This window comes from Elgaria multicarinata, chromosome 8, assembly GCF_023053635.1.
Source record: "Elgaria multicarinata webbii isolate HBS135686 ecotype San Diego chromosome 8, rElgMul1.1.pri, whole genome shotgun sequence".
Classification (NCBI taxonomy): Eukaryota; Metazoa; Chordata; class Lepidosauria; order Squamata; family Anguidae; genus Elgaria; species Elgaria multicarinata.
Genome location: NC_086178.1, coordinates 542592 through 567932, shown reverse-complemented (window position 1 = coordinate 567932; position 25341 = coordinate 542592). Strand labels below are relative to the sequence as shown.

The 25341-nt window shown below is 52.4% G+C and overlaps 1 protein-coding gene across 1 annotated transcript; it reads right to left on the bottom strand.

Moving 5' to 3' along the window:
* Positions 1–9423: 9423 nt before the first annotated feature.
* On the bottom strand, positions 9424–23778 carry LSG1 (large 60S subunit nuclear export GTPase 1). Its single transcript, XM_063131704.1, has 14 exons — positions 23648–23778; positions 22244–22370; positions 22036–22156; positions 20782–20868; positions 19228–19314; positions 18806–18866; positions 17147–17323; positions 16141–16563; positions 15093–15194; positions 14495–14637; positions 12333–12457; positions 11970–12049; positions 11085–11258; positions 9424–9944 (listed from the first exon to the last, which is right to left on the bottom strand). Exons 1-14 carry the CDS (start codon positions 23735–23737, stop codon positions 9759–9761), a joined length of 1983 nt encoding a protein of 660 aa, XP_062987774.1. The 5' UTR covers positions 23738–23778; the 3' UTR covers positions 9424–9758.
* Between the last annotated feature and the right edge of the window lie 1563 nt (positions 23779–25341).

Genomic DNA, 25341 nt, shown 5'->3' with positions numbered 1-25341 from the left:
CTTGGTTTGCCCTTTTCTGTACCTTTTCTAACTGTACAATATCTTTTTGAGAGGATGAACACAGTATTCCAAATGTGGTTGCAGCATAGCTTTGTATAAAGAGAGTACAGCACAGGCAGCTTCATTTTCAAATTCATTCGTAATTATGCCTATCATGGAGTTTGTCTTCTTTACAGCGGCCGCACCCTGGGTCAACATTTTCATTTAGCTGTCCATGACAAATCCACGATCTTGTTCTTGGTCAGTCACTGCCAACTTAGATCCCAGCAATGTATAAATGAAGTTAGGATTTTGTGTCCCAACATGCATCACTTTAAACTTAGAATCATATCATAGACTAGTAGAGCCAGAAGGGGTCTCAAAGGCCATCGAGTCCAACCCCCTGCTCAGTGCAGGAATCCACCTTAAACTGACAGATGGTTGTCCAGCTGCCTCTTGAAGGCCTCTAGTGTGGGAGAGCCCACAACCTCCCTAGGTCATGGGTTCCATTGTCGTACTGCTCTAACAGTCAAGAAGTTTTTCCTGATGTCCAGCCAGAATCTGGCTTCCTGTCACTTGAGCCCATTGTTCCGTGTCCTGCACTCTGGGAGGATTGAGAAGAGATCCTGGCCCTCCTCTGTGTGACAGCCTTTCAAGTATTTGAAGAGTGCTCTCATGTCTCCCCTCAATCTTCTCTTCTCCAGGCTAAACATGCCCAGTTCTTTCAGTCTCTCTTCATAGGGCTTTGTTTCCAGACCCCTGATCATCCTGGTTGCCCTCCTCTGAACATGCTTAAATTGAACTGTGTTTGTCATCTTGATGCCCATTCTCCAAGTTTGGAGAGATCATTTCGGACAGGAACAAGATATATAAATGTGATCTGAAATGTCTCAATTGATATGCTTTCTTTCTGTCCAAGATACAGGACTGGTTGAAGAACTGGGTATTTCACTGTGCCCCACTTTCAACAGAGTCTTGTTGGAACAGCTTGGTAATTCCAATGTACAGTGCACCAGCAGCCAGATTGAGAGGACTCCAAAGGAGGAAGAGTGTCCCAGAAATCCAAAGGCGGGGGCTGTATGTTGATCACCAAGAGGATCCTTACAGCTATTAACACATCACACACCATGACCACTCAGTCTCAGGGATCTGATCTTTAAAATCACCCAGGACAATAGTTATGGGGGCTAATTGCAACTCATATCCTGTAATTTCTTGGATGCTGTTTATTATCTTTCCTCTGATCCTTCATCATATAAGATCATAAGTAGAAGAGCCCTAGTGGATCAGACCAGGGGTCCATCTAGTCCACATTGTGTTCATACAGTGGCCAACCATCTTCGAGCAGGAACCCACAAGCAGGACACTAGTGCAACAGCCTATATACACCAGATGCTGAGGAACGTGTTCCTCAGCATCTGGTGTATATAGGCTGCCTGCCTCTACTACTGGAGGCAGCACATAGCTATCAGGACTAGTAGTAGCCATGGATAGCCTTCTCCTCCAGGAATCCATCCAACCCCCTTTTAAAGCCATTCCAGTTGGTGGCCATCACAACATCCTGTGCTACCAAATTCCATAGTTTAATTATGCACCGTGTGAAGAAGTCCTTCCTTTTGTCCATCCTGAATCTCGCACCAATCAGCTGCATGGGATAATGACCCCACTGGGTTCTAGTATTATGAGAGAGGGAGAAAAATGTCTCCCTGTCCACATTCTCCACACCATACATAATTTTGCACACCTCTACCATGTCTCCCCTCGGCCTCCTTTTTTCCAAGCTAAACCATCCCAGCTGTTGTAACCTTCCCTCATAGGGGAGGTGCTCCAGCCTCTTGATCACTTTAGTTGCCATTTTCTATTAATATTAATCTATTAATATTCTATATATTTTGGACAACAACATCTTAAAAGAAGCATGAGGTCTAGCCATGTGTATTCCCCTAGTAGCTTCTTGAAGATCGCTCCTGATTTGCATGTATTGGGGAAAGGGGGAAGGTGCAAATCAACATTTCTAGCTGCCAATTGAGCATATGAATAGCAACCTCGGATATATAATCCTTGCATTTTCCCCCCCTACCTACTCACAAACTACACAGGGTGATCTGCCAGTTCTCTCCCTGTCTTAAAACCAAAACTATTAACCACTGGGGCAAAGGAGGAAATCCCTGGTGCCAAACTCCGTCTCTTTCCTTCTCCCCCAGTTCTGAGAATTGCATCTCTAATTGTATGTGTCTGCATTTCCCCTTTCTCCAATCATGTGTACTACTACTTCTGCTTCCCGAAGCACACATCTATTCCTGCTTGTGCCCCAATCCAAGGTGGCGGCACTTTCAGTGGTAGGCTCCACTGTGCCACTGCCATGAATACAGCCGCTTGGCAATAATCCATCATATTAGGACCTGAAAGTCTTCCTCTAGCTCTCTACTGTGGCAATATTTGTGATCTAAGCCTTGGGGTTTTAATAGTGCCATATATATTGATGGACAACCATCATTCTCTCTTGGGGATGATGATGATGATGATGATGATGATGATGATGATGATGATGATGATTCAACTGTAAAGACAAGTCTCTTCTGGCAGGCCTACCGAGATGAATTTTAAACCTAAGAATTTTAAGATGTTGTGATTGTTATTTTAATACTGTATTGGTTTTATATGCTCTTTTAACTAGTTTTATGTATTATATTGTATTTAATGTTGTTTCCTGCCTCAATCCAGAGGGAGAGGCGGGTAAGAAATAAATATGTTGTTGTTGATGATGATGTTGTTATTATTATAAAATACTTTAAATTCCATTTAAAAACAGAGTGGCCACTCACATTGCACTCATTGATGCCGTTTCAGATATGGGAGGGGAGAAGACCTTCCCAACAAGGGGAGTGGGGGCTTTCCTTTGCCAGGGATCATAGAATCATGGAGGAAGGGGCCTACAAGGCCATGGAGTCCAACCCCCCTGCTCCATGCAGGAATCCACTTCAAAGCATCCCTGGCAGAAGGCTGTCCAGCTGCCTCTTGAATGCAGCCGGACAGCCATCCTTGCCCTCAGCATGAGTGATATTCATGCTGCCACCAGCCAACGCTCACCTGTCCACCGCTCCCTTCAGCCCGACTCCAGGAAGAAATAGAAAGCAAGGCACTTGGCTTTTACGCTCTCAAAGCCCAGAAAACGGAGCACTTCAAACGTTCTGAAAATCCTAAGAATAGAAACAGTAGCTTAGTCATGATGCAGTCCTACACAGGGGGGAGGTTGGAGTGAGTAATCCCCTTTTAAAACAATTCCGCCAGATGTTCAGATATAAAAAGGAAGTTGAAGGGGGGGGGAGATAAAAGGGAAAAGCAAGGGTAGACAAAAAATATATACCACACACATAATTTCTAATAAAATCATTAAAAACAATCTAACTTAGCTAGTTATATGTTACCTATTTGAGTAGACCCTTGGGTTTGAGAGCATATGCAGAGTTCCATGCAGGGAGGATGGAATGAGGGAGAACAGTTTCAGCCTCCTGATGGGATATTAGGACCACCTGAGAATGGAGCCTCACATATTTATGGGAGTCTAAGTTCAGGGAAAGTGAGGCACCGTTAGCATAGGCACACAGTTATTTTGTCCAGTGGGGTAATAAGCTTTATTTCTGACATCAATAATCTAAGCAGCCAATCCAAAATTTATGTTAAGGCTAGCTCCGCTGTGCCCTTACCTGTCTAAAGAGCTGGCCTAGTCCAATTGGACAAAGGATTGTGCAAAATAGATTGAGTTTTCAAAGCATATTCAGAGCCGAATGACAAGATTTTAGGTATTCAGGCTTCCCAGCAGGGTGCCAACTTACCAGGTGCTTTAGGTGGTGCTGTTGAGCCATGACAAGAGTATATCACAGATAAAAATAAATACAAATCTATATAAGTCTTAAAACCCCAATAACCATGTATGTTTCTGCATTTAACAAGCACTGTACCTATGCTGCTATGGCTAGAAGAGTCCCATTCCTTCAGTCTGCCAAATCAGAATCCATTGTGGCCATATAGTTCTGCAATGCAGACGTGGGAAGGAACACTCACCCCTTTCCTAGACCGGGGTGGGTGGGTTGTTCGTTGTGTGTATATGTGTGGCGCTGGTGGGGTTTCCACAGTGGGCAATGGGGCTGCTCTTTCCTCAAGTGCAACATATTGTAGGCAAATCTGGGTCAAGAGAGTTTGATCAAATCTCCCCCCCCCCCGCCCGCCCGCCCCACACACACCTCGCACAATGTGTTTCAGGTTAAGGTGAGGCCAGTGCTGGGCCTGGCATGCTGCAGTCTCCTCTGGACAGACCTCTCCGGCCATCCCACAGAATGACCCCCCACCCCCACCCCTGCCACCCTGGCAGCTCACAAGCATCCGTTCTGGGCCACTTCCTTTCGGGCAGCAGCCCTGCCTAGCCCCGCCCTCGCCCCTTGCCATGCAGTCGGCGCAGGACAAAAGGACCAGGGGCCACTGCATGGACGGGGGTGGGGGGTTGTCTCCAAGGAAGAGATTATCTGGCTCCCAGGCCTCCCTCTTATCAGAAGGGAAACAAAGGCGCACAGGATCTGGGCAAATGGACTGCGGCAAGCATGTGACTTCTGAGCAGCTCACCAGCCAACCCACCCACCTCAGCCCAGCGGCTATTGTCCCAGACCATGTGCATCCCGGCTCCTGGGCAGAAGCCGTGCACTGACCAGAGCGTGGTGGGAGAGGTCAGAGAGTGCAGGCCACAGGGACCCCACCCTTGGCTCTCTCCGCCACATTGTCTTGGGCTGGGCTGGGCTTGCAGACACAATGGCCTGAGGCCGGCAGGCTGCAGGAAGAACGGCCGGCCGGCCATGGGGGCCTGAGCCCTCGGGAGTCACCAGCTTTGTGGAGCTGATAAGGGCCCGTCCCATTGGGCCTGGGTGGGCGCTGCTGCTGCTGCTGCAGCAAGAGATGCTATCAATCTCTTCTGGCACAAGAAAAGCCCACCCTGGAAATGGAAGGGAGAGAGGAGCCCCCGCTGCTGCTGCCTTCCCCCAGTGAGTTGGGCGCAGGGACCTTCTACACACACACACACGCACGCACGCAGTGGGACAACCCAGCAGCTCCTGCAAGGGGCAGCAATGAAGCTCAGGGTCGGGCGAAACCCTTCAGGGCAAGGACCGGCTTCCTCCAGGCTGGGGTTGACTGGTGGGGTCATTGATACGACTTCATACCAATCCCTACAGTATGTTCTCCCAAACAAAATAAGCAAAGCAAAGCAACTGTTAAGAGGAGCCTCAAAACATCAGTTTTAAAAATGGCTAATGATGATCACATACAATTATTCTTCCAACCACGGAAGTGCCGTGAGGCAAAGTGAGTCCCAAAATCCACGTTGAATTGCTGGAAGGGTCAGCACTCCTCTCTCCCGGATCATGCGTTGACTAGACGTCCTGGTCAGGATCCCCCACGGGGAAGGCCTGGGCTCCTACCGAGGGCCGGTGGGAAGCATTCGATGGCAGCAAGCTCCTGATAGGGCTCCCAGGCTCATCCTCCTGTATTTCTTTGCGGGGTTAAGTGTTTTTTTAGCACACAGTGCTCCCTTTCTATTTCTTCAGTTCTTTTTGTACTTCTTCAGTACCCTTCAATTATTGTATTCCAGTCATGGGAATCAACCCACCAAGTTTCAGTTATACCTCTCAAGTTGTGTCAAGTTACTGCCTCCAGTACTGAAGGTTGTAGCCATCTTGACTAGTAACTGTTGACAGCCTTCTCTTCCTCCTCCTCCAGGAATTTATCCAACCCCCCTTTAAAGCCATCAAAATTGGTGGCCATCACCACATCTTGCGCTAGTGAATTCCATAGTTTACGTGCTGTGTAAAGAAGTACTTCCTTTTTTCTGTCCTGAATCTCTCACCAATCAGCTTCCAAACCTCAGGTGTACAGGTTTGCACCATGCGTGAAGAATTCATCTTCCCTGACAATCATTCCCTGCCATGGGAAAGAGAGTTGCTTGTGCACTCAGAGACATCCTTCCATCGCCCAAGCAAAGAATCTTCGGCCAGACCCATCTGGGAAGGCTAAGTCTTTACTGCCCTCCCCTGGCAGAGGACACCAGGACATCAGAAGACCTGTACTGGGTCAGACCCAAAGCCTATCCAGCCCAGCAGTGTTTGCATAGTGGTCAACCATGTGCCCCAATGGGAAGCCCATAAGCAGGAGGAGGGCAACCAGGATGATCAGGGGTCTGGAAACAAAGCTCTATGAAGAGAGACTGAAAGAACTGGGCATGTTTAGCCTGGAGAAGAGAAGATGGAGGGGAGACATGATAGCACTCTTCAAATACTTGAAAGGTTGTCACACAGGAGGGCCAGGATCTCTTCTCAACCCTCCCAGAGTGCAGGATACGGAATAACGGGTTCAAGTTAAAGGAAGCCAGATTCTGGGATATAGGTCTGGGCACGCAGATAGGTCTTCCTGTACACTGATCTGGAAGGAAAAAAATCCAGCATCCAGTATTTCTGTTTTAACTATTTTGAATTAATTAAAAACTAAATTTATACTGACACCTTCAACTCCCAGCAACTGAAGGCATGTTTGGAGATGTGGGCATTTCACAGATTTGCAGGGGGGGTGGGAGCGTGTGGTCCACGGGAGCCATCTTGTGAGAGCTCTGTAACGACTACACAGCCTCACTGGGTTTGGCAGCCAGTTCTGAGTAGACACCTCGGGTGTTTGTACTCGTGACTAGTAAAGCCTTCTCCCCCAGGAATTTCCCTAACTCCCTTTGAAAGCCATCCAAATTGGTGGCCGTCACCACATCTTGGGGAAGTGAATTCCATAGTCGTGACTCTGTGCTGTGTGAAGAAGTCCTTCCTTTGATCTGTCGGAATCTCCCACCCATCAGCTGACCCCAATGGGGTTCTAATATTACGCGTGAGGGGGGAAACTTCTCACCTGCTTTCTCCACACCAGGGGTAAGGTTACACACCTCTATCCTGTCCCTCTTGACTCACCTGTTTTCTAAGCAAAAAAGCCCCGAGCGCATTGGGGAGCTGCTCCGGCCTCTTGATCATTTTGGCTGACCCCAGTGCATCTGTCCCTCTTGACGCAAAACACAGAGCCTCATCGGCTCGTGGCCCTGGGGCCCTTGGCAAAAGCACCAGAACACCCACGAGCTTGAAGCCGTGCCATGAAGCCAGGCAGCCCCAGGTCGTGCCAGAAGGAAGGAGGCTCTTTCAAGCTGGCAAAGCAGGGCTGCGCTCCCCGGCTCATCCCGTTGGGAAAGAGAGCTCCCCACCCCAGGCCAAGGACGCAGTCTGGGAGTCCTCCTGGACTCTGAGCTAACTGGGGAAGCCCAGGTGGCCGCGGCGTCCAGGAGTGCAACCTACCAGCTTAGGCTGGTACGCCAGCTGCGGAGGACCTATCTGGAGAGGACGGACTTTGCCTCCGTTATCCCCACACTAGTCATGTCCAGGCTGGACTCCTGTAATGCACTGTACATGTCACCACTGAGCTACGGCCTCCAAACATTGGCTTAAGCGTTGACTAAAGGCTGGCCATGCCGGCCAGCGCTGATAGCTCTTGTAGAGGGCTTAAGCAGGTAGCCCACCTCTGCTCTATCTGCTTGACGTCATCTTTAACCAACTTACCCAAACAGGCCGTTATTTTCTGGCTCGTCTCCTGGACCCCCATCGCACCAGCCACTTTCCAGTCCTCTACAGAGGCAGTTAACTCTTTGCATGGATACATTGCATGTTTTTGTCAGAAGACCAACCATTTCAGATCTGAATGTTCTTAAGAACTCTCAGATGGATACCATCTCAACTTGGTGAACTTAATTTTTGTCACCATTATTTGCCTCAATTCCTCAGATTCCCTTCGTAAAAATATCTGTCCAGGCATCTGCTGCAGTAATGACAGACACAAAGAATTCATTCGGCTTCCCTGCAATCTTATCCTTCATTAATACTCCTTTAACTCGCTTGTGAATTGCCTCCCTAGTTGTGCAACTTGTTTTGTTGGTCTTAATGCTATCAGCAATATGTTCTTCAAAATGTATTGTTGCTTTGTGCAATTTCCTTTTGATTCTCCTCATTTGGGCAAGACTCCCATTTTCTGAAGGAAGCCTTTTCTTTAATGCTGCTCATTAACCATGCTGGTAACCTCCTGGACTTGGTGCCACCTTTCTTGACCAGAGATATACATCCTAGCTGAACTTTTATTGTTGTGGTTCTGAGTAACTTCCAAGCATCCTGGAGAGTTTTGATCCTCTTGACTCCCCCTTTCAAATTCCGCCTTACTAGTTCCTGCATTTTAGAAGAGTTTCTTCTGAAAGCAACCGTTGAGCTTCCAGGCCAATTTTCCACTTACATACGATTTGATAGCATTGTGGCCACTGTTTCAAATTGATCCAATGACACGCGTATAACGCACAGGTCCTGGGCAACATGCAGAACTATGTCCAGTACGGCCTCCCCTCTGTTCCACGCCACCATTGTTTAGGGTATCTACAAATTTAGGTGCAGGGTATGTGTGCAAGAGAATTGTCTTCTGCATCCCGAGACTATTCTCTCATGTGTTTATTTAGAAATTTAACCCCCTTGCCCTGACCAGAACCTGCAATTATCCAGTTTATGAGGGAGACATTGAAGTCATATATTTCTACAAGTCTTTCTCCTTTGGATGCCCCTCCGATTGCATTCTCCATCTCAAGATCACCCTGAACATTTTGGGTTAGGGGACGACAGCATGTCCCCAGTCATAAATTACTGCTGGGGGCCTGGTAGTGGCCCGAGCCACCGCTCTGTGGTGGAGCCTGCCCGTTTTCAGCCATCCCGCTCGACGCAGCGCCCTCTGGGACCCCAGGACAAGGCTTCCGCCAGGACCACCTCTCCTGCCCTTCCCACGGGGCGAGTGTCCAAAGATGACCACACCCCACTCCTCGTTCTCCCCGTTCCGCCAGGTTCCTCTCATGCTTACTTTAGTGATGTTCTCCTTCCAAACGAAGCCGCACCCCAGTTCTCCCACCTTGGCTTGGAGGCTCCTCGCATTGGCACAAAAACACCTGTGCGGTCGGGGGGTGGGTGTGGGTGCGCGCCTCCTCTTACCCCTGCCTCTGCCTCGTGCGCTTTCTCCTGGGGCCCTTTGGCCTCATCGGATGGACGGCTATCAGGAGGGAATGCATGACCCTATCTAAAGTCAGCTGGAGTGTAAAAGATTGGCAAGGGTAGGCATTTTGGAACAAACACAGACTTCTGGAGAAGGGGTGCTCAATTATTGGGGGACACAAAACCTTCTATAGTGGGGAGACCCAGGATGACAACAGGGCCCACTGCTAAGCGCTCAGCACAGCCCGGCTCCAGAGGTGTTCCCCGTTGGACAGACTGATGGAAGGCAAGAGAAGAAGAAGCTGCCCAAGGAAAGAAAGGGTTTCGTTCGGTTGCCACATTTACAGGAAGACAACGGTTGAAAATGTAAGAAACTTTTATTCCCACAGAGCGAAAAACCGCCTTCTGCTCCAGCTGCCACTTCCGCTGAATGGGGCTGCAGGATCCCAAGCCAAAGGGAGAGCCGAGCAGGGCCTGCTGCACACGCTCCCCGAGGAAGCCTCCGAGCACCTGGGTGCCGCTCCTCGAGGCTGCAGGGCTTGAGGGACTCTGGCCCTGGCATTTGAGAAGGGCCGCTGGGGCAGGCCGCAGGGCCCAGCCCTTTGCCTGGCCACCTGCCCTCCTCTGGCTGGGACAAGGGCCACCCCCCGGCCCATCCGGAGAGGGCCAGAGAGCCACGTCCGACGGGCCCCGTTACGCCTCCAAATGCTTGGTGATGCGGCGGATCTTCTCCTTCTTGTTCCTGTTGCCGTGCTTCTTCCAGGGCTTTCCGGGGCTGTCCTCCGAGCCGGGCGCTGGGCACCGGAGGGGGCTGGGACGGGGGCCAGCTCTGTAGCCCATCACGGACTGGCTGCCTCTGGTCAGGGCACAGGCGTTCTCCTGAAAGAGAGGCCCAGGCGGCATGAAAGGAGCACTCCTGAGACACAATCCAGAGGCAGGTGGCAACGTCCAGAGAGGCAGAGCCAGGGTGGGCCGGAGGGCAAAGGCCCAGGAGGGCTGGAATCCAAAGCGGGTGAGGCAAGGCAGCAGTAGGCCTGCTCTCCTGCGCCCGTGATGGAAGTGGGGCCACTGGACCTGTTGCTCCCCCAGCCCCACCCACTCCCACCTGCCGAACGGAGGCCTCAAGGCGGCAAAAGCCAGGCCTCACTCCGCCTGGCAGCCGCTCCCCATGGCGGATCTCAGGGCCAAAAGGGCCTTCGCCATCAGCTCCTGCGGCCCGAGGCCCTCTTCACAAGGGACGGGGGTGGGGGGACGGCCCCTGGGACCTGGTGCAGGCAGAACAGGTGCTGTGGCACTGCTCTTCCAAGAGGAACAGAGGCCGTGCCCTAAACGAGCATGCCCACCTTGCAGAGAGGCCGGGTTCATCGTCCACGCTGAGAATTCATTCATTTACCCGATTTCTTCGATTCTAAGACACACTTTTTTCCCCATATAAACATCTCTAAAAATAGGGTGCGTCTTAGAATCGCAGGTGTGCCTTAGGGGTTTCTTTTTTCTGTTGGTGGTAATGAAATTAGTGTGTGTCTTACAATCGAAGGTGTCTTACAATCGAAGAAATACCGCCCAATAGCCGAAGCTCTCTAGGCAGTTAAAACCACAAAGTACAACCTAAAGTGTAAAATTTTAAGACTGGTGTCAAGACCAGCAGGCAGCGCTGGGACGGGGTGGGCGGGCCATTCCTACGCATCCTTGTGCTCCCTGCCCCCAACCTGGCTCCCTTCTCTCTGCCCAGGTCTGGTTGTGCCTCGCACTGCAGAAAGAACCCTAGAAAGGGTTGCCAAAGTCAGGCTGCCTTGTCTAGGAAGCCACCAAGGAAGGAGGACGCATGACCCCACTGAAACCATTCAGGCAAACTGAGCTACGCTAACCGCCTTTGACCAAAGCCTTTTGCCACAAAAACACTGCTAAACTTTTGTACAATCGGACGGAGGGCCGTCCAACAGCAGGAGCCGCTCTTCACAGCAGGAGCAGAACAGAGTCCTGCCAGTGCCTCCGGAGCATGCACAAACCACCCCTTACCTGATGGAAAAAGGCACCGTCCACCGGGTTTTCAAGCTGCTTTATCTTTGGATTCCTGCCAGGTTGAGTTTCAGCACGGCACTGTGCGCTCCCGCTCGGCACACGCCTCTCACACCAGAGCTGGAAGTCTTGGGGGTCAAGTCCAGGGGGAGGGTGGCAATAAAGCAGTTTGCCCTGCAAGAGACCGTGGGGCAGGGGTGGGTGGGGAGTCCAAAGGGGCTGATCTCACCACGAGCTCTTGCACCTCGGCTCCCTGGCTGCCTCTGGAGCAGCAAGTGAACTCGGGCCATTCGTCTAAGCTTTCTTTTGGTAAGAGCAAGAACATCAATGCTACTAGTAAGGCGAAAAGTCCCACAACTACCAATCCTCTCTGTGGGCCTCAGTGGAAAGCGGGGGACGATCAGGCGAGAAGAGGAGGAGGTTTGAATTCTGCCGTGCCGGGCAGGAAGTCGAGCTCCGTGGGTTTTGGACAACAACTCCCAGCACTCCTGACCACCGACCATGATGGCAGGGGCTTCTGGGAGTCGAAGCCCCAAATATCTGGCGTTCTGCCTTCTGCCCTCCCACTCCTCCCCAAATAAAAGGAGTCTGAATCCACTCTTGCTTCTACGGCCTACAAATCAGACTGTACTTTTGAAGGGAAAAGGCTACTTTCCAAAAAGCTATATCTGAGGATTTTTTTTTTAACATGTTCCTCCTCCCAAGTTTTTATTTCCCCTCAGTCCCCCCACCCCCGCTCTCAATGGTATGTTTATATCCTGAGTGCCCAGCATGACCCCCCCCCCCCTCGTGGCTCTCCTTCAGCGCCTGGGGCAGTTTCTAATCCAACCGCACACGAGCTCCATTTCCCACCCCGGCTGGCGCTCGGGAGTGAACACAACATACAGTGACGTAGTCTTTCAGCACGTAGCGGGCTGAGCGGGGCTGATCCGGCTGCCCGTGATCCGTCATGAAGCCTCTCATGTCTGGGCGAGGAGGGAAGAAAGAGACCTGAGGTTACAAGGCAGCTGCTGAGATCAGTTCGGCGAGGCAAACGCTCCTCTGGGACGGGAGCCGCCTGGGCTAAGAGGGCACAAAGGAAGCCCCCCGCCCCCCCATCTCAGGGACCACAAAGGCCTCCAGCAGGGAGGCAAGGCTGGTGGGCAGGCAACGCTGAGCCGGCCTCCGCTGGGGGGAGAGGGCGCAGGTGTGGCCACGCCCAACAGGGAAGCCAGAGGCGGTGGCAGCCGCCACGGGGCCGTGACTCACATCCATAAGCGGTCAACAGCTCCTCTGACGTGGGCTGCCGATCAGGCGCCTCGTCCTCTCGAGGCCGGATGATGTTGATTCCATACGTGGCCTCCAAGATGGGCCGTGGGATGCGCTGGCAGACGTGAGCGAGTGAAGGAAATACCTCGGGGTGTGTGTGTGTGTGTGTGCGTGTGGTTGTACACCTGCAGGGCAGAACTTCTGCACAAGACCAGCTCACCCCCAGCAGTCTCTTTGGAACTGCCCCCAGAGTATCCAGGGGATGACGATGAGGGCTGGAGCCTGGTTCGCGCACTGCAGGACAGGTGAGCAGAGGGAAATACGCGCTGCCATGGGGCCACTGCTTATCTTGAAGCACCAGTCGTCAGTTACACCTTTGATGATGCCATGCTTTGATGATGCCATGCCATGCCCTCCGATGCCATGCTTCTCGCCTGCCCAAGGACCTCCACTTCCCTTACTCGGCTTCGTCCTTTTTCTTCTGCTGCCCCTTACGCCTGGAACGCTCTTCCAGAACACTTGAGAACTACAAACTCAATCACTGCTTTTAAGACTCAGCTCAAAACTTTTCTTTTCCCTATAGCCTTCAAATATTGAGTTTGTTCTGACTTTACACTGTTGGTTTTGCCCTACCCTGTGCCTGTTTACACTTCCCTGTGCCTGTTTGCATTCTCCTTCCCTCTTTATTGTTTACTACAACTTATTAGATTGTAAGCCTATGCGGCAGGGTCTTGCTATTTACTGTGTTATCTGTACAGCACCATGTACATTGATGGTGCTATATAAATAAATAATAATAATAATAATAATAATAATGATGAAACCGATCAGTACTTTGGGTGAATCCTTAGGCTATTCAATTAATTGGTCAAAGTCAGAAATAATGCCAATTGGAAATAGCTCATACACTCGAGTATACCCTAAATGGCAATTTCGACAATGCCCAGATTTCATTACTTATTTGGGAATAATGATCCCTAGAGATGTACCTCAAATGATTAAGTTAAATGTAAACCAGCTGCTTAATGATACTTCACAAGAAGTCGACAGATGGGCATCTTTAAAGCGGAGTCTATGGGGTGAGGTTAATACACTTAAGGTGAATACTATACCTCAAATTGTTGATGTTTGCTTTTACTTGGCAAATATTTCCAAAAGCTTAATGCTGTTCCGCAATGGGGTGCACGTGTCCTTTCCACCAAGAACATCTTTGAAAAGGATGCAACTTCCAATTAAAGGGTGGTGGGTTTGGTTTTCCAGATCTTGCTACATACCACGGGGCTTATCTGCCATCCTGTACTACATCTTGGCCCTTTCCACTTCAGGCTTGATTTTCCCACCTTGGTCAGTCTTTCTCTCTGGAGCCTCTCTCCAGATAGATGTGGACAGGGCTCTTCCTACAATCTTGGCAGTTACAGATGTGTGGTGTTTAATGTCACGCCAATTACAGTTTGAACCATTTTTCTATGTCAAGTTGACTTTATGGGGAAATCGAAAAATTGCAAAGACATTGTTTTTGTGGCAGACTTGGACGGAGAAGATGATTTTTATTATTATTTTGGATCCATTATTGGATGTTGATTATGAGTTTATGCCATTTTCAGCTTTGAGGGATAAATTTAATTTGCCTGTGGGTTGAGGGTTTTTAATGGAATTGTTTTATATGCGATTGTAAAGAGCCACGATACCAGAAATGGTGAGGTGGCGCTATAAAAAATGCTTTAAATAAATTAAATAAATAATTATAGCTAAATGGCAGTACTTGCATGGAAAAAGGAAGAAAGGGGGTTTCCTAGACAGTCCTCTGATCTGTGCTGACCTTCCTCCTGGTGCTAGACTGACACTCTGAGGGGTTTTGACCTCACTTCCTCCTTCTACAGGCTCTTCCCTCTCAGGGAGAAGACATCTCTCTGGGTCTCCCTCCGTCTTGAGCTAAGGACCCTCCAATGCGACATATATTTCCTGCAATCAGTGCAGGCATCCCTGTTCCTTTGACCCAGAACCTCCGGTGCGATTTATTCAGCGTAAAGGGTGCTCCTTCAGCTAGGGCGCCACACAGCTCAGCCCCCGTCAGGTTCTCGCTGTTCTGCCAACAAAGGAAGACTGACCTCACTCGTCCCTCACCCCATCGAAGCGCTGAGACGCATCAGGAAAAGGATATGAGAGAGACGGGCGGGACGTGGTCCCTCATCTGGTCTATGGGCAAGACCCCGCTGCAAATCATCTCAGCCTTCGTGGAAACAAAGGAGGGCATCACCAGGCCGGGGCAGTCGCAGAGGCAGAGGGCTGGCTCCACATACAGCGTCTGCAGGGCAGAAACGCCCCGGGCTCAGCCAGGGCTCCCCCGGGCACACTCAAACCCACCCACCCCGCCTGAGCCAAGCTGCCTCTGCAGGCAGGGTGAGGAGGAGACGGGGGCGGGGTGACCGAGGCCGGCCCCCCAGAGAGACCCAAGCTCCAGGCAGAGCCGCGAGCCCCAGATCTGGCGCACAAGAGCCAACCCTTCCTCCGTTCAAGTCCTCCCCACTGCTCGGAACTTCATATGTTGCTACCACAGCTCTCTTTCACATCCAGCCGCCACCCCTGCTCACCTTTTTAAGCTAAAACAAGAGCATGCCTCCCTTTTAACCTCCTTGGCATTGAACGGAGAGCAAGGCAAGACAGCATTTCAGCCCTTCTCGGGCGGGGGCAACCTGGGCTGAAACCGAGACCTCCTCTCAGCCGGAGGCTTAGCAACACTCTTGCGGCTTCTGGCAGTACCTGGAAATGCTTTGTGTGACCTGGCGTGGCAGACACGGACACCTTCTTCTTTCCCAGGATGGTGTTGATGGTCGAGCTCTTGCCAACGTTGGGGTAGCCCACCTAGGAAGGAAGGAAGGAAGGAAGGAAGGAAGGAAGGTGCTGGCACTGGGGCAGGCCTGGCACAGCCACTCTGGCATCTGTGTGCCAAAAAGGGCCACTAAGATGGAGTGAGGCTTGCGAAAGCTCGCGGTCTCCATCCTGTGGGGAAATGTACATTGATGGTGCTATATAATGTACATTGACATTGATGGTGCTATATAAATAAATAATAATAATAATAATAATAATAATAATAATAATAATAATAAATGCCCCACCTCCCAAATGAGATTTGTCCCAGATTAAACCCAAGCCAAAAATCACTTCGGGGAGGGGGGGTGGGGAGAGAGAGATATTAGGTTTGCAAGAAGGAAACAGGACCCTTAAGCACTTACAAGGCGCAAGATGTGTGGGAAAGACCCGTCCTGCTCGGGGTCCCAGGTGAGGATCGTGATAGGCTACAAGAGAATGCTGGGACAACCTTCCCCTCCCTCAAAAGGAATGACAACCTTCGCAGCATGATTTCCAAACCCTGCCAGGGATATATGCATCCCCCACACCTTGGCCTAGAAGCGCCCCCTCCCCAAAGCCCAGCAGTACCTGGCCACAGCCATTCAGTAGTGAGGAATAAACACCCTGCCTGGGCCCTATTCAATAGCTTAACCCTGTCATTCAAAAACAGCCCCACAACCGAGCCCCGGCTACATGGTCCAAACCTCTCCCTGTGACCAGCTAGGAGAATTTAGCCCTTGGCTGTGCCAAGCTGTGACCCAGGAGGACCCTTCGGTTCGCTTCTTGGCTCCCCATCTGTCCAATTCCCTGCCAGGAGTTGCCGGCCGGCCGGCCAGCCCTGCCCAGCTGCTCTGCTGAGGGTCCCCGCCCACTTTCCACCCAGACATAGACGAAGGGAGCACTGGAGGCCCAAGGAGAGGGCGTCCCGCGCGGACAGGCAGGGCCACCCACTCACCAGCCCAACCGTGACTTCACCCTCTCTGGTCTTCCTCTTCCCAGCGTGGACCGATTTAAAAATCTCCAGGAGTTCATCTCTTTGTACAAGGTGGCTGCTGTTCTTGATAGGCCTGCTCCAGTGGGGCTCCGGCCTCTGGATCTCAGCGTCGCCAGTCCTGCTTCCCCACAAGGGACCAGCCACAGGCTGCCCTCTGTTCTCCTCATCTTCAGAGCAGGTCAGCCAAGCCTCTTCCTCCTCCTCCTCCTCACAGTCCTCGTACACGTCACTGTCTTCCTCTTGGCTGCTCTCCTGCTCTTGGCTCACAGGAGGCCCTGAGCCAGAGCCGGGGCCACTTTCTGGGCTACTGCTGTCCGAGGTCTGCAGCTCCTGCTGATGGGAACGGTCATCACCCAGGTCTGGCAGCTCCACCGCTTCTGTCTCCTGAGCAAAGGAAACAGGACACGCATCACGGGGGGGGGGGCTCTCTCCCTCGACAGAACCTGCTGCAGGGAGCCGAGAGACACGGCCACAAAGTCTCCAACAACCACAAGGGACCACGTTTTCATTAAGCAGGCACGGGACTGCAGCCCTTGCAATTTTGCAAGAGGTTGGTCGTCTGAGTGTAAAGAACCGGAATGCGTGGCGTGGGCCTGCACGTTTTGCTCGGCCCTTCAGCCAGGCCGTCCTTGTTTGCAGGTTGGGGACCAAGGAAACAGGGAGGCTACACCGTGAGTCAGCCCAAGAGTGGAGAGCGCAGCACACGTGTCTTGCTTATAAGGCCAAGTGGAGGTTATCTTACCACCACCGTGACGGTCCCCTTGCAAGAGCCTTTGCTCATCTCTTAAGCGGAAAGGCTTTTGAACCTAGAATTGTTTTTGTGGGAAGTGTCCTGGCAGGAGGCTGCTGCAGGAAAGCAAACATCCTGAAGTCCAACCACTGCTCATGGAAGGCACAGGCACATAGGCAGCCCAAACGGATGCCACCACCACAGCTCTTGCCCGGCCCGGCCCGTGCCCAGGGCTACCTTAGAGTCCGCTGCCAGCCGCCTGCCCTCCGCCAGAGCTGACCAGAACACCACTTTCACCCCTTCCTCCTCGAAGAAGCGGGCCCAGGCGGAGCGCTGTCCCTCACTCAGCAGGTCCGCCTTGTTGAGCAGAATGAGGTTCTCCTTCTCGGGGCTGATCTCTTTTGCGTAGCATTCCTGCAAGGTGCAAGCAAGCAAAAACAGAGGTAGAACCATCCAGCGTACACAGAAAAAGCAGGGGGGGGGGCGGCCCTCCCTGGGGATCCTCCGCTTGCCCCATCAACCGGGATGGGGCCTTTCCCCCACGGAGGAGGAGGAGCAAGGGTCCCAGAGTGCTCCGACACACTTGGCCGCTCCGAAAGACGGTGTCTTCTTCACGCCCCAACCGGTTCCCTCGGCCTGCCGCTGGGGGTGGGGGGCTACGTCCAGCTTTACTCAGAGGTCCCCTCCCCCCCCCCCGGGTCTGACCCAGCTGAGCCGTCTGGATGCCCTCCAGGCTCCTCGTTCCAGGACTTCCTATTCTCTCCTGCATGCAGGGCAGGCTTTGCTCTATGAAGGGCACTTGGAGGCGATTGGTTCCTGGTGCACAAGCGCACGGGGCAGGAGGCTGGATGAGATGGCCTTCACCGGCCTTTTCTGACTCAGGATGCTCCCCCACCCTACACACACACGCACATGCGAACTTGGCGGTCTCATCTCAGCAGAACCTGGGCCCTGGGTGGACCAGTGCTTCAAGCTGCCTTTGCCACCTCTGAAGAGGACATCAACTGAGCCAAAGGTCTCCTGCCTTGGCAGCCTTCTCGGCACGAAGGGGAAGCCGAGGGCTAGAGGGGAATCCAGAGAGCTGCAGCCTTCCTGTTTGAAAAGCCCAGAAGTCCTTGGCCGTCGCAGACGGGCTTGAAGATGAGGAGGCCGCATCCCGCAAACACTCCTTCCTCTCAGCTAGGATGAGCCGCGGCTCCCAACAGAGGGCTCCTGCCATTCTCCACCACGCGCCCAAACTGCCGCCAGGTCGAAACGAAGAGAGCTACGGATGTGCAGAATGAGCGCACACACACACACACACACACACACACACATCATTTACTCAGGGAGGGGTGGTGCAGTGGCTAAAATGTCGGACTGGGAGTTGTGAGGATAAATAATGGAGAGCGGGAGGAGGATTATGTACGCCGCCTTGAGTTCCTTGGAGAAAAAAGCGGGATATAAATGCAATAAGAAATAAATAAATGCTGGGTGGCACTTCGGAACGCTCTCTACGCTGCCTGAATGACAGAGGCTCTCCTGCCACGGCAGCCTCGAGGAGAGCACAGCTGCATTCCCACAGCCATTTCTGCGTACGTTACAGCTACATGCTCTGCCTTCATTCAAGAGGGCGAGCGAATAGCAGTCTCTTGGTTTTGATCCTTTTAGGGAGCAAGAATAGGGTAACAAATGTGGATTACTAAAAAGAAAATAACCACCTGCTTGTTAGCTCACCACCCCCCCCACAGATTTTGGCAGAGTGCTGGAGGAGGTGGGGTTCTAGGCCCCATCCGGCTGGGCTTGGGACAGAGCGCAGGCCCTCTCTAGCAGGCCCCCGGGACCAGCCTCTTCCCACGCCCAGGGCCGGTGGAGCAGCTGCCAAGTGAAGCCAGCCAGGGTCATCACGTCACCTACCAGATCTTGGCATCTGAACAGGAGAGGATTCCTGGCATCCACTATCTGGACCACAACGTCACTGCGAAAGAAAAGGCGCTGCTTTCACTGGCCAGGCTCACTCCCCTGTGCTCATCAGCCCCACCCCCGAGAGAAAGAGAGAGAAAGAGAGAGAGGCGCCTTCGGTGAGGTGCAGCTGAGTGCCATGAGGCATGCCGCCAGCCAGACTCCTCTGGGTCCCACAGGCGAGGGCATCCTTCGCACCAGTCGCTCCCGCCTGCTTTCCTGGCCAGGGACTGCCTCTGCAAGTCAGCCTCCTCGCTGCCTCCACGGCATGGGCTCTGGAGACGGACTTGAGCTCCACCTCACAGGTCAAGAGACTCACAATTGCGACCGCTGCAGCGGGCAAAAGCTGCAGACAGAAAGCAGCCTTTCGGGTTTACCTTCTTTCGAGGACTCGCCACAGCTGGCGCCAAAAATCCAAATTCCGTTCAAACGGGGTCAAAAGGAGTTTCTGTTCTTCCTCCAGCCTTGAAGAGACAGGGAGAAAAAACAACACCGGCCACTTAGGAAACTGTGATTCATAAATCCAAGGCTTCATATCTATATGACTGTTTTCTAACTATGGTTACAACATTCCTTGTGGGTCTTACCCCCTTCCTAGGGGGTGGGGGGTGGGCATACGTGACGAACAGGACCAACAGCACCACCCACGGGCCACTCCCGGCCACGGCTTCTGCACGCGCCTCCTGGCCACAGACCCCGCTTGGATTGTCCCCCAACCCGGGACGGAATCTTCTCCCCTTCCTCTGCCCATTCGCACGGCAGCCTTTTGGGCAGTTTTTCGATGCCGTCTGAAGCGGTTGCTGTTTTCTGGGGCATTTCGTGGGGTTTGGCGCCTTTTAACTTAATCTCTCGTGATTCTGTTTAAGAAATTACAAATACGCTACCATTTTAATTTCATTTGGTGTTTTGGCTTACGTTTTGCTATTGCCATTCCTAATGTCATCTCGGAAATTGTGGCTGAGACGTGGGGAACCACCACCACCACCGCCACAAGCAGAAGCCCTCGCAAGCACCCCCTCCGATCGCCAGTGACGGAGGTTTGACTAATGGGTCTATGAGATCCCACTTCGTTTTTGTAACGGTGGTTGAATCAATGTACAAACTTTGCTCTGGATGTTACAGGAGGGGTCAGAGCAGGCCACGTGGTAGAAGCGGGTTCCCACCCGGCATTAGAGAGAAGGCGGGGATGCCCATTCTGAGACACCCCAGGTTTGGTAAGTACTTGTATACGTTTGAAGCAAACGAACTATCAGGACCTCAGGTCTGGAAGCCCAGGAAAAGAGAGACACCACAAGAGGCCATTCTGGCACAAAACAACGTTCATTCTGCGGAAGAAGCGTGAGCCTGGCTTGGACTCCCGCAATTCAGAGGACCAGAGGGCACCTTCCGCCAGCAAGCTCTGCTAGTCACACCTACCAGACTTGGCGGGAGGAGCTCAAGGCTCTTCCTGCAAGGCTTCTGGCTGATGGATTGTGCCCTAAAACACTGCAGCAATGACGGCCTAGAACGCTTCCGATGTGCGACATGCTTTGCACTGGCCTTTAGCACGTGCCCACCCCCACACAGCAAAATGAATGGGCAGGTCACCCTTCCGGGCAATTTGCACAGAGGTGATGTTGACAAGTCCACAGGCAAACCGGGCTCTTAATCCAGCCGTGCCAGATACGTCCCTGCACCCTCCAGGACTGTGGCTAACGACCCAGGTCTCCCATCGCATTGTTTTTCTCCTCCACAGAGGAATACCCAAGATGGCCAGTAGATGGTACAAAGGCTCACGTGAAAACATAGGCAAGCAGAAGACTGGATTCCTGCATACTCTGCCTCGTGGCTCCAGCCTACAGCATCCAGAGGGATTGCATTCGGACTTCAGCTGGGTGATCGGTTGCAGTCCCCGGCAGAATGCCCAAGGCCAAGAGGGAGGGAGCACTCACCGAGCCAGCCGCCGCCGCCAGTCCAAGAAGTGGTCTCTTTCTGCCTGATTCAGCATCTCTGCGCTGGTTTGCTTGTCCCAGGGTGGCCTGGAGAAACCCATCACAAAGTGAGACAGAAAGTAGATCAGAAAAGGCACAGGAGCCTTGAAGTTGCCACAGGCACATCCAACGTGAAGACAAAAGTGAGATTTGCTCCAACGCAGCAAACAACCGGTCAGCAATCCAGGGAGATGCTGCTGGCAAACTGGGTTGTCTTGAAAAGTGGAACAGAACTACCGTATTTCTTCGATTGTAAGACGCCATTGATTGTAAGACGCAGACTAATTTCAGTACCACCAACAGGAAAAAAACCCTAAGACACATCCGCGATTCTAAGACGCACCCCGTTTTTAGAGATGTTTATAGGGGGGGTGGGGAGTGAGTCTTAGAATTGAAGAAATATGGTAGGTTCAGAATGAGCCTGGAAGAACAGGGCATAGAGGCTAAAAGGAAGGGGGCGAGGCACACAGGGACAGTTTCCGAGTGTTTAAAGTTCAGGAGAAAATAGCGATCAGCCAGTCATCCACTGAGAGTAGGAGAAGGAAGGAAAGGTTGACACCACAGAAGAGCAGAACAGGGTGTAGAAAAAGAAAAGGCTGGACAAGCAGAGCCAAAGGTGTCCCCCTGGAACCTGGTTCAGCACTCACTGAACTACAAAACGCATCTTAACGAAGTTGTTCTCCTCCTGTAACAGATGCAGCAACTGAGCGTTCCCTCTCCAACTGGAGGAAATAATTTCTAATCCAGCAGAACTGAAACACGCGTCAGGAGCAGACAACTTGGTTCCCTTCAGTTGTTTCAGACTAGACCGCCTGTAATTTCTGACCACTGGACATCCTGACTGGGACTGACGGGAGTCATAGTCCAAAACATCTGGAGGGCATCAGGTTGCCTTCCCCTGACATAGACCTTTGGTAACACAAGACTGTTCTGCAGTCAGAGGTGCCAGGGCATTCGACACTGCATGCGCTGCACCCGTTCTCGGGCCTCCATGCTCAGCCTTTTACGTGGCTGCTCCAGCACAGACCTTCCATGCTGCTAAGAACACGTCTGACCAAAGACATGTAGAGCCGCTACCAAACTAGTGACATGCTAAAATAAGTCAGCATATTGATTTTTAAAGATGTAAAAAAAGCCAGGCACAAAACACAGGGGCTGTGGGCAGAGGCAGAGAATGCGAAACGTCAACACGACCCTGAATCACAATACACTCACCTCCTTGGTATGCACAAGAAATGCTTGTTTTGCTCATGCAGCTTTTGGATGGCTTTAGATTCTTCTGCTGTCAGCAGACCAGTCCGAGCCTCAGCAGGAACGATTTTGATATTCAGTTTCTCTGCAGAACAACAGAAGTTTTCAAAAAGAGCACAAAAGTAGGGCTTTGGAAGACAGCTGTTCAAGAACATCCTTGCAAATAACTCACCCGCAACAAACTCAGTTCCAGCTAGTTCCGCTGTAGCCAGGAACTCCTCTAGCGAGCTCTGCTCAGTGATGGACTGAAGGTTGAGGCGCCCCCAGTCGTACCCATCGTTCAGTTCACTTGTGTGGAGCTGTGAAGAAAAAGCCCAGGACTGCACATCTGCTCAAGAAAGCCAACCCACAGACCCACTCGGCTCAAGGGCTGCTACTTCCGTTTCTCTTCTTTGCGTGGAAGATGAGGGCCACTCCATGCAAAAGCACCATGCAGGACCGCAGTCCCAAGTGGAAGAGAAAGGGGTGGGCCTCACTTCCACAAGCTACTGCTTCGGGGGCGCTTTACTCCCCTTTCCTAGCAAAGCAACCCCATCCCTCAACAGGTAACAGGAATGGCAGGAATTCTCCAGGCTGGCAAAAAGTGCTGCCATTGCATTTCATAGAATCATAGAATAGCAGAGTTGGAAGGGGCCTACAAAGCCATCGGGTCCAATCCCCTGCTCAATGCAGGAATCCACCCTAAAGCATCCCTGACAGAGGGTTGTCCAGCTGCCTCTTGAAGGCCTCTAGTGTGGGAGAGCCCACAGCCTCCCTAGATAACTGGTTCCATTGTCGTACTGCTCTAACAGTCAGGAAGTTTTTCCTGATGTCCAGCTGGAATCTGGCTTCCTTTAACTTGAGCCCGTTCTTCCGTGTCCTGCACTCTGGGAGGATCGAGAAGAGATCCTGGCCCTCCTCTGTGTGACAACCTTTTAAGTATTTGAAGAGTGCTCTCATGTCTCCCCTCAATCTTCTCTTCTCCAGGCTAAACAGGCCCAGTTCTGTGCATCAGGAGGGCACAAGAAGCCTGCCCTGAGGCAGATGATAGCCAGCCCGGCCTTTGCACCCTCCTGCTTGTTGCCTGGGGTGACCGTATGGAAAGGAGGACAGGGCTCCTGTATCTTTAACAGTTGCATAGAAAAGGGAATTTCAGCAGGTGTCCTTTGTATATATGGGGAACCTCTTCATTACCACAGTTAAAGCTGCAGGGGCTACACTAGAGAGGCCAGATTTAAAAGAGGGCAAGGGCACCTGCAGCTTTAACTGTGGTGATGAAGAGGGAATTTCCCCAGGTTCCCCATATATACAAAGGACACCTGCTGAAATCCCCTTTTCTACGCTACTGTTAAAGACACAGGCGCCCTGTCCTCCTTTCCATAGGGTCGCCCTATTGTGGCCTGAACACACCCGGGGGGCGGAGGGGGGACGGGGGTCTCCGGGGAGCCGCTCCTCCGGGGCCCACCTCGCCCAGCACCCTGCTCCAACCGCAGGTGCCCCCGTGAGCGACTCGGGGATTCTTGCCCCGCGGAAGCGCTCGTGCAGCCGGGAGAAGGGGCGAAGCCGGGGCCTCTCGCCCGCCCACTCCCTCCCTTACCCAGCCGGCTCCGGCCTGGCGTCCCCCTCGGCCCTGGCTGCGCTCCCGGATGAGGGCTCGGCCCAGACCCGCCGCTTTCTTCTTGCCCATGATGCCGCCGCCGCTTCGGGCCCCGGAGAGGGGCTGCTGTTCGGAGTCGCACCTCCGGGTCACGTGGCCGCGCGCAGCAAATAGAGCTTCGCGGCCCGGCGCGCGGCCCTTAAGGCTCCGGGTGGGAACCGCTTCTCACCACCCGCAGTTCCGGCCGTCTTCGGTCCCAGCCCGCCAGAGGGCACCAAAACCAAGAGGGAGGCTGGAGGGAGCCTCCGGAAGGGCACCGGGTGGGAGAAGGCTGGATTAGCTGGACAGACCCTCCAAGGGCAGAGGGGAGCGGGCCTGGAAGGGCCAAACTCCGGCGGAGGGAAGGGCCGTGGCTTCCATGTCAGCTTCTCGGGAGCACCTGGCTGCCGGCCACTGTTGGAAACAGGATGCTAGGCTAGAGAAACCCACCACGGCCAGATCCAGCCACAGGGCACTCCAGGTAGTCTTAGATTAAGGTGCGAGCGCTAAAGCCTGAGGTCATCTTAACTGGAACCAGCCCCAGAGGTTGAAGCTGGGGTTGAGCCCCACGGTCTGCAAGGCAGGTGCTCTGATACAGAACTCTCTGCGCTCTCTTTAGCTATTCGAATGTGGGGTTCATAAGAACGGCTTTGCCGGATGAATCCAAGCAGGTCCCTCTAGTTCACCATTTAGTTTCCAGCAGCAGCCGGCCACTGACATGCCCCTGGAAGCATCTAAGCAAGGGGGAGTGAAGGCCAGGGGCCAAACATACCCATTGTTTGTTAACAGCACCTGGCACTTCACGGCATACTGCCGCTGAATACAGAGGGTCAATTAGCTATCCTGCCTAATGGGCGGTGATAGACCTTCCTTCGATGAAGATGTAGCAGCCGATGGAAAAGAAGGCTGGAGGATCCTCTACGTAAACTGCTGCAAAAGTCTACGTGGTGATCTGGTGGTTGAACTTCGCCCACTGTCTGAGCCTCCTTCTTGAATGAAAGGACATAGGAAAAGCCCAGCTGGATCAAGCCGAAGCCTCTTAGTCCAGCATCCTGTTCCTCGCAGCGGCCAACCAGATGCCCCAATGGGAAGCCCCCGAGCAGGGCATGTGCCCAGCAGCACCCTGCCTCTGTTCCTGGAGGTAGTTTATAGTCATCGTGCCTGGGGGCCATTGAGCGCCTAATAATAGTAGTAGTAATAATAATAATAATAATAATAATAATAATAATAATAATAATAAAAAAAAATATTTCTTGCCCGCCTCTCCATTTTGATCTCCATTCTCCTCCATAAATGTATCTAACCTCCACTTCAAGCCATCCAAGTTGGTGGCCTTGTGGCAGAGAATTCCATTGTTTATGTGCTGTTTGAAGAAGTACATAAATCCAATATAAACTTCTCCTGTTAACCTTCAAAGCTTTTCACGGTCTAGCTCCTTCCTATCTCTCCTCTCTCATCTCACACTATTGCCCCGCTCGTGCTCTTCGCTCCTCTGATGCCATGTTTCTCGCCTGCCCAAGGGCCTCTACTTCCCTTGCTCGGCTTCGTCCATTTTCGTCTGCTGCCCCTTATGCCTGGAACGCTCTTCCAGAACATTTGAGAACTACAAGTTCAACCACAGCTTTTAAAGCTCAACTAAAAACTTTTCTTTTTCC